The 9,792-nt window shown below is 33.2% G+C and overlaps 1 protein-coding gene across 3 annotated transcripts in view; it reads left to right on the top strand.

Annotated features, from left to right (window-relative positions):
- LOC106871063 (protein FAM107B) overlaps nucleotides 1-9,792 on the top strand; it is a 204,875-nt gene that overhangs the window by 140,844 nt on the left and 54,239 nt on the right. The window contains exon 1 of one of the 3 annotated variants that reach the window (XM_014917331.2): nucleotides 748-972. The exons of the other annotated variants lie outside the window; for them this stretch is intronic. Within the exon in view, the coding sequence (XP_014772817.1) occupies nucleotides 916-972 (57 nt within the window). The 5' untranslated portion in view covers nucleotides 748-915. Of the gene's footprint in view, nucleotides 1-747; nucleotides 973-9,792 lie in introns of those variants that run through there. 3 annotated transcript variants of the gene reach the window in all.

Here is a 9,792-nt window from a genome sequence, read left to right as displayed (position 1 = left end):
TTTGGGATATTTCAGTGGAATATTTTAAAGTTTATTTCACTCAAAGAAATAAACACACTTTAGTGACCCAACTGGGCTAAAAAAAAATTTTTTCTTTGAGCTGACTGACTATAAACAACCTGTAAGGTATACTTAGAATACCTGTGAAACACATTATTAATCAAACTAAAATATTCTTTTCTACTCCAGGCACAAGGCCTGAAATTTTGGGTGAGAGGGCCAGTCAATTAGATCAACCCCAGTATGCAACTGGTACTTAATTTATCGACTCTGAAAGGATGAAAGGCAAAGTCGACCTCAGAGGAATTTGAACTCAGAACGTAAAAACAAACGAAATACCACTAAGCATTTTGCCCGGCGTGCTAACGTTTTTGCCAGCTCACTGCCTTTCAAACTAAAATATTATTGGCACACCTGTCTTATTCATTTTGATTTTTTATTATATTACACGTTCATATGATTTATTTCCTTAATAAGAAATGAAAATAAAAACCAAATATATATATTTTTTTCTGTTAAATCCTATAATGACCAAGGGCTAGTTCAGTAAATAACACCAGCACCACCACCACTACTACAACTACAACCACCACCACCTGGCTACTTTCAGATCTATTCACTATTGTTTGGTAGTTGGTTTACTTGTAAGGAAAGTTGTGCTTATAGTTTATAACAGCGCATAATTGACATGTCAGCTGAAAGCAGACTGTTTTCTGTGCCCTGCTAGTTTTATATCTAAATTGTCAATCATAGCTGTTGGTTCAGTGGCTATATATGCTCCACCTACTTATTCATCTCAGCCAGCCACCCCATTCATGTTTAGTTGTATCCGACCTACTACTATATTATTAGACAGTCACCTCACTCACTATCACACACAGTAGCCAAGTTTTGGTTAAACTTTTTCTTACAAAAATGTCTACAGAAAACAAACCAGTTATGCGATGTATTTCTCATGATGAATTCAAAATGGTAACATTTCTACTTGTTTACTTTATTTTTACTTATGTTCTTTTCATATGTCAGTGAACTCTGCTTTACATGTGATATAGGTAAACATAGGACATTGCTTAAAAGGTGATAAGATAGTCAGGAAATCTTAATTTTTATCTTTGTTCTCTTATAAATGTTAACTAAAAACTTTGTTTATCTGTCTCTTTTGTTGTTGATTTCCTTCTATGAATGACTTTTCCTTTTAGATGCATTGTGTGTGTGTGTGTGTGTGTGTTTGTATGTGCATACAAACATTTTATTCATATCAAAGGTTTCCTTATAAAAAATATTATTCATATAAATACTAATTTATGAATGTATTTATTTGTTTAAATTTAAGTATATATTGCATGTGTATGGTGTGTACACATGTACATGTGTTGGAACAGTTCTAGGAATTAACTGCAGTATCCTAATATCCTTATTCTTCTCTCAATCGCACACACGCTCTTACTCACTCACCCCAACTGGAATATGACCAAAATCTGCTGCTGACCATTTGAATGTTCATCTCCTACCAGATAGTTACCTACAGATTCCTACCTTTTTATTTATTTATTTTTTTTTTTTTTTTTAATTTCCATATGTACGTCACTTATATATTTAAATCTCAACTAATATATACCCATGCCAACATGGAACGTGAACATTAAACGATTGTGATGATATTTAAAGTTCATACGTAACTTTCGGTATCTTATTTACTTATCATAGTTCTGTTTGTGAGAATTTCTGTTACAGTTGATAGTAATGAAGTAAATGTTTACATTTTTTTGCGAGAAAGCTTGTCAATCAATAGCTATTACTGACAAATCTGTGCACATGCCAAACCATGTTTTCTCACGTGTCTTGACAAGATACTAACTTGTTACTGATCATCAGAATGTGTTTGATGGTATTAATGATAATCATGATGATGTTGGTGGTTGTGACGGTGGAGATTTAATCTATATATTTTATATGTCTATTCTAGGATTAAGGTTTTTCACTTAATTGGCACTGAATTTTTACTTCTTACTAATGCAGCAAATATTTATTATATTGTTTTATTTTATTTATGCTATAATCTAAGTATCATCTCTATATTTTACTCTATGTTTTTAATGAGCTTATGTGAGAAGTTATCAGCGCTTGCTTGCACGTTTGAATCTGATTTTGATCTGCAATACATACATTTTTGTTTAGCCTGCACTATATACTGTAAGTCAGTTGTGTGTATACAGATTTTAAATGTTTGAGTCCCTCAAGATGATCGTTTCTGACACTACTTATTTAGGGTTCATACCCCTTCCTTCACATGTCAGGGTTTGAACTCACCATTGCTAACTAATGAAACACTCATTGATTAATTGTTGAGGAGCGTTTCCACGGATGGAATGAGACGAATGGGTGTGGATGTTCAGATACTGACGATTTGGCACAGATGAATGGCCATTCAACCCGTTTTAGAGCTGAATGCAAACACACACACATACACACACGTGTACATAAAAAAAAAAGAGAGAGAGAGAGAGAGAAAATGAAAGAAACCTTAAAATGTCTGATGTCAACTGAGTCAGCATTAAATCAGTGATTCCAAATAGTGCCAAAATGTCTCAAAACCTTTCCACTGAAGGCTGAAAGCTATACCATCCATTCTACCTATTTTCATCTGGATACATTGGACCTGCAATTAAAATCTTTTGGCCTTGGACAAAGTGCAACACCAATGATAGGAATACAATAAACTCTGGATCCATCAACCACCATGGAATTGCCTTCTTAAACTTCCCCAATAGATAATACTCTAAGTTTAGTTAGAATAACTTTACTAATAGAAATTGTTTAAAAACTACTCACCTCATCATTACTCTCTTTTTGTAAAACACATTTTGAGCAGTTTAGTTTGTGTTTATCATCAGATATCATGTATATATATATAGATGTACTGCAATGAAAACCTGGAGATATTGCATGAAATGAAGGTTTATTAGTTCAATTTTAGCTGAGGACACACACATACACACATATGTTGAACATATGACAATTGAAGTCTAAACCATGTTTAAAAAGTAATTACAGAAAAGATGAAGCTATTTAGTCCCCAAAATGTTTAATTAGTCATCTAAAAAATTAATCACTAGTATTTTTCCTGTATAAAGTAGCAGTGGACTACAGTTTGTTGTTATAGTTATTTCATTTTATATATATTTTATATATATATATTTTATATATATATATATATATATATGTATATATATATATACATATATATACATATATAAAATCTTGATTCAGTCATTAGGCTGTGGCTGTACTGGGGCACTGCCTTGGAGACTTTGAATGAATCAGTCCCAGTACTTTCTTTTCTTTTAAGCCTGATGCTTATTCTATTTGTCTCTTTCATCAAACTGCTAAGTTATGAGGACGTAAACACATCAGCACCGGTTGTCAAGCAGTGATATCTCTCTCTCTCTCTCATATATATATATATATATATATATATATATATATATGACAAGCTTCTTTCAATTTCTGCCTACCACTCACAAGGCTTTGGTCAACCTGAAGCTATAGCATAAGACACTTGCTGAAAGTGCCATGCAGTGGGACTGAACCTAGAACCATGTGGTAGGGAAGTAAACTTCTTACCACACAATTACACCTGTGCCTATATATAATTTTGTCACTTGTCTTTGTTTCACGAAACTGTCTTTAACAAAACAAGATATTGGGTAGGCTTTTAGTTGGTTTGAAATTTACAAATTTTACAGAGAAAAATCCAAGAAATGCTTTGATATTACTGGTGTAAATTCTTGAATAAGGACTCTCTTATAGAATTGATATATGCTGGTGAGGAGATCTCTAAGAATGGATGTCTTGAGCTGCTCACAAATATTTTACTGTAGCAGTCCAATGAGTATTGATTGTAATTGGATGGTTATGTTGGTGATAAACATGAGCAGGTGTTCCAGAATTACATATTTAGGCCCAACAATCTATATAAATCCCTTTCCCAACATCATCCATGCTGCAATGTATGGATGCTCTTTGTAATGCTACCAAATTCACTCATAAAGAAATGGTTGTCCTAGTGCTATAGGGGAAGACACTTGCTCAAGGTGCCATGCACTGAGACTGAAACCAAATCCATATGGTTACAAAGCAAGCTTCTTAACCACACAGTCAAAGAATATCTACTTAAATTACTCTTCATTACTACTGACTGTCTTCAGTGGTTTGTGATTAAGCTGTACATTTAAATGCATCATCATCATATGTCCATTTTCCATGCTGGCATTGGTTGGACAGTTTGACAGGAGCTGACAGGTCTCCTGTCTGTTTTGACATGGTTTCTATGGCTAGATGCCTTTCCTAATGTCAACCACTTTACAGAGTGTATTGGGTGCTTTTACACAGCACTAGCACCAGTGTGTTTACATGGCACCAGTATGGGTGCTTTATAAGTGACACCAGCACCTATGAGCCTGCAAGATTCATCTGGAGAGGGATACAGGGGACATGCTTGTATGCAAGGACAACCATACTTTTACTAAGCTTAACATGTCTTTTCAAGCACAGCAAACTACCAGAAGTCTTGGTACTCTGTCATCCTCTCTTGAGTCTATAGATCTTTTTACCACCTCTTTGTCCCATGTCTTAGAAAGTTGATACCATAATGTAGCGATAATCTAGCAAGAGTTTTTCTACTATTAGAGATATCAAAATTAAAATATAGTTAGTTAAATAAACATAACTTCAGCATCATCTCTACTTCAACATCCATTTCTCCATGCTGGTGTTTGTTAAATGCATCTGCAGTATGATAATTAGACTTCTTGATCAGTATCTTTCTCAGACCAAGCAACTACTTTTATTCTTTCACTCAACAACTGTTAAACATTTACAAATGAAAATATAAAAGCAAGACAAAGGCAAAAAACAAAGATAGTAACATCAGACTAATTAAAATTTTTTACTGATTAAGAATGTTAATTACATTTACATCACTGATAAGTGACTTGCATAAAGTACATTCTTTTCTAAAAATAATTCCTTTAATCATAAGCATTGTGGCAGCATGGCCACAGTCCTTGGGCTGATCTAGTTGAAGAGTAATGTAAATGTAGAAAAATTCTCTCTGTATAGTCTATGAATATTTGTACTCTTTTATTTTGGTCATTCTAATTTTTCAAATGGCAGTAGAATTGGTAGGACACTGAATAAGATACACTACAGTATTTAGTTATACCCCTTATATTCTGCATTCAAATTGTGAGCGATCTAACTTGACTTTTCATTACTCCAGTATTTATAAAATAGGTATTAGGGTCTTTATAATCAACTATACCCAGCAGGAATGCAGTAAAATTATTGAAACTTCTAAAAACAATACAATTCTATAAGAATTATGTTAAACTGTTTATACTAACCAAACTGGTATCCTCACCTTTATTGTTACTTTCTTAACACTTCAGTTGTTCTATCAGAATTTCAAACCTAATCCCTTATTTGATCTACAGGGTTGCACTGTTCTCATGGTTTTCTCTGCAGTTCGTGACTTTTTTTTCTTTCTTGGTGCTTGAGTTGCATTATGTGAATTGCTTTCGTGCTTTGCCAGGGATCAAATTCAGAACCTCTTGGCAAAAAAAAAAAAGTCACAAAATGCAGACAACAGAATGAGAGCTCTGTACTCCTGTAAATCAAATAAGGGGTTTGGTTTGAAATTCTGATATAACAACCGAGTTCGACACAAGACTCTTGAAGAAGGCTGGAGCATGCAACAGCCGAAACAAAGTCAAAGTATCAATCAAGATGAGGTCACCAGTTCAACTAATATAAACAGTATAACATAATACTAAAAGGAAACGAATACATTTAAATTAGCGAGCTAGATTTTTCTCTAAAGGGATTTGTCTGAATACATTTGAGTATTTGAAATTGATAGAAATTACCCCATAGAACAGCTCAATTAGCCTATTTAGATGCACCTGTTTAACTTTCCAGAATTTTACTAGACAATTACAGTGGCATTTCACTACCTCTAATTTTAGTTGTACAGGAGGTTATATAATCATTATACTGCAATTTGTTAGTTATTGTACCATAAACACACTGAAATTGTCAGTGGCTATATATGGAAGGGTAAATATATATACATATAAAGGGAAAGAGAGAAATGAAAACAATTCTATGCATATTTATATGTGATTAAGCAAGCCATAGGATCTTTTCAAAAGTGTTTCTTTTCTCTTCATAAAAAATTCTTTTTATCTCTAAACATTTTGTGTATTTAGATTGTTAGCAATTGTCATCCATTTTTATCTACTCTATGACTTGGTTAGTATATATTATACATTATTTACACTTACAAGTTTGTTTTGTTTTTCTAAACCTTTCAACACGATCCTCTGATTCACCTCTTACACACTATCCATAGATTTAGAGAATAGTTTCTGCCCTCTGATTAAATATATGCTTTATTAAATATTAGCATTTTGAGAGGCTTTGCAGGAATGTTATTTCCATGTATGTCTCAAGTCACGAACATTTTAATATAATCTTTTCAAATATCTTGTGCTGAAGTTTAATTTACTATTGAAAAAAAAAAAACTGAAAAAGTGTGATCTAACAAGAATGATTCATGGATTCTCACTGATCTTAGTTTTGAAAAGGTGACTAAAATTAACGTTTAGTGGTATGGATGTTTTGGTGTATGAAATTTTGCATTAATCTCCCACTCTTTCATGCTTGATAAACACCCCATTTCTGTATACAGCTGATTAATTTAATATAGAAATCGATAAGGAAATCAGTTGTGAAGAAATCAATATTGTGGTATTTTAAACATTACCTTAAATAATATTGCATTCCTTTCTATTTTGAATTTCTACCATTACTATAAATAACTTATTTCTTTCTGCTTAAAAAAGGGAAGCTGACTGACATGAACCTTCCCCATCCTTTTCTATTTTTCTTGAGCCCTAGTCTCATGAGGCTGGTTTCCTAGGTTCCATGGCATATAAGTGACCAAGTTCACAACAATCCCCCTGAATAGGTTGCTGGTCTGTTGCAGGAGTCAAAGCCAGTAATTTTGAAGATAGTGGACAAGTCATTTTTATTGCCCCTGCCCCTTCCACTGTACTTGACTGGTATTTAATTATATTGACTCCTGAAGAGATGAAGGGCAAAATCAACCTCAGTGGGATTTGAACTCAGAACATAAAGAGCTTGAAGAAATGTCACTAAGCATTTTCTCTGAAATATTAACGATTTTGTCAGCTCATTGCCTTTGCGAAACCCCTAGAGATAGTAAAATAACCAAAGAAAGTGATGAATTTTAAAAACCTCCAGCCTACGTCAGGTGTCTTGGGGAAATTTCGAACTTGGGTTCTCATTCCTAAGGTATTTTTTCGACGTTGTTATTATCATTATTATTATTATTCAGGCCACTGCCTGGAATCGAACTTGGAATCTTTGGGTTAGTAGCCTGCACTATTAATAACAACAACAACATCGAAAAAATACCTTAAGAATGAGAACCCAAGTTTGAACTTTCCCCAAGACACCCGATGAAGGCTAGAGGGTATATCAGCTGAAACGTGTTAACAACCACAGACCATGCTCATGTGGGTCAGACAGAATTTATTGAGACATATTCTATGGCTGGATGTTTATCCTGTTATCACCCCTCACCCATTTCCAGATGGAAAAATATTTCATCTTTTCACACAAGATTGGAAATGAACACTGATTGTATGACAGTGAACTTGTTTACATCTATCATGATGCAAAGTCAAGAAGACGCTAGCACGTGCGCATGCACACACATATGCATGCATGCATGCATGCATGATGGGTGTCTTCCAGTTTCTGGCTATCAAATCTACACACAAAGCTTTGGTCAGTCCAGGGCTATAGTAGAAAATACTTGTCTAAGGTGCCATGCAGTGGAATTGAACCTAACATTGTGATTGGGAAGCAAGCTTCTCAACTATGCAACTAAGCTTGCATCTATTATATATATCATATTTATTTATAATGATGTATCGACTTATGTGTGCTTCTTTGTTATAACAAGCAAATAGATAGCAATATAGTTTTGAGATATTATTAAAGTACCTTCTGTTGACTTAATTAAAATCAGGAAAAAAACTGTCTAAATAACCCCCCCCCCCCCAAAAAAAAAAACTGAAGCTGGTGAACACAGCTAAGGAAGAAAGCCAACAATTTGATATAATATGAATGATTTTATAGAATTTCTTAAAAATTTAATATGTTATATAATTGGGCAAAGGTATCTCCACTCATCTATTCTACTCCTTGCTTGACTATCAAATACCGAAGTTCTCTTTAAGTATAGCTTGTAATTAATGCTAAAATATCATTTGTAGGCCTTTTTTTTTATCTTATATCAATTCTTGGAATGAGTTGGCAGTATCATAAACTCAAAATCTCCAGCTTATAATTTTGATTTTATTTCATTATGATAGAAAAATAAAGAAATTGTTTTGTGCCTTAATTTGAAGGCAAAATGCTATAAAACCTGAACATTTAATGTCTTCCATCTTAGATAACATTGTAAAACAGCAAGTCTACTTTTGTCACTACTTAAAGCTTATATGGTTATGTGCCCTCCTGCTGTGTAATAACAGCTGTATTCATATATTTGTTTATTGATGGGGGAAAGAAAAAGAAAGACAGTTAATCTTGTTAATCTGACACTTGTAATATACATCTGTATATATTTATTGTTGTTATTTTTTACATGTTATCTCAATTACATGTTGCTTTGATCTTTCTTATCATTCATAATAGAAGAGCAGTCTTTAATTTGTTTCACTTTTGTTTGCTATACACACCCCAACATAGGTTTCATTTTCTTTGTGGTAGAGTAGGAACATTATCATAACAAACTCTTGTTCATTTTGAGACAGCTATACAACTTATTGGTGACCAGTTGAAGTGACAATGGCATGAATTATACTTCCTAGATAGCTATTGTAACATGACAGGAGAGATTAATCTTACAAAGATCGAAGTTGTCTTTTTAGTAAAGTTGTAAAAGTTTACATTTAATTATTTTAGCTAGAATAATGTAAAAATTAAACAGTAAAAACTAGACATTTTGAACTTTAACCTCTTTTGTTACCAGTCTTTCTCTTAAAATAGCCTGGCTTTGTTTTAGTTAATTTTTAAAATGATGAAATATCTTTACCATTATTAAAATAGTGTTTGAAACATAAATGAACATGAAATTTTAGTGGAAATTATAATTTAGATCACTTTTAACAGAAAGTTTGTATCATAGAAATGAGTGGTCTCAGGTAGCTTGATACCAAAAGAGTTAAAACATTGCATGTGTGAAGGATTGTCTCAAAATTGTGTACTTTCCTGTAAGTATTGATTTTGTTTTCTCAGGAACAGAACCCATTAGGTGGTTTGCATTTTAAATGTGGAATTTCAGAAATCTATATATAAATATATATAAAACAAAAGATTGTGTGTGTGTGTGTACATTGTATGCATTTCTAGTTTCCAACCAATTTTCACCAAACTTTACACACACATTACTTATGTGCCAAGGATGGTCATAGACTATAACGTTTTGCCCAGAGTTCCCATGTAATGCGGAAAATGAACCAGGGTTTACGCATGGGTTTTTCTGTGAAAACTGCAGTTTTCAACTGATTCTCTCCCTTTTCTCTCTCTCTGTTTATTTATGTCTTCTCTTTCTCACTTACCTTCTGCAGTACTTCTCTTTAAAGTCTGCCTGTTTCATTCACTCACACTCTCTCTCTCTCTCTCTCTCTCTCTCTC

Source organism: Octopus bimaculoides, chromosome 5 (assembly GCF_001194135.2).
Source record: "Octopus bimaculoides isolate UCB-OBI-ISO-001 chromosome 5, ASM119413v2, whole genome shotgun sequence".
NCBI lineage: Eukaryota > Metazoa > Mollusca > Cephalopoda > Octopoda > Octopodidae > Octopus > Octopus bimaculoides.
This window is presented reverse-complemented; position numbering and strand designations above follow the sequence as displayed.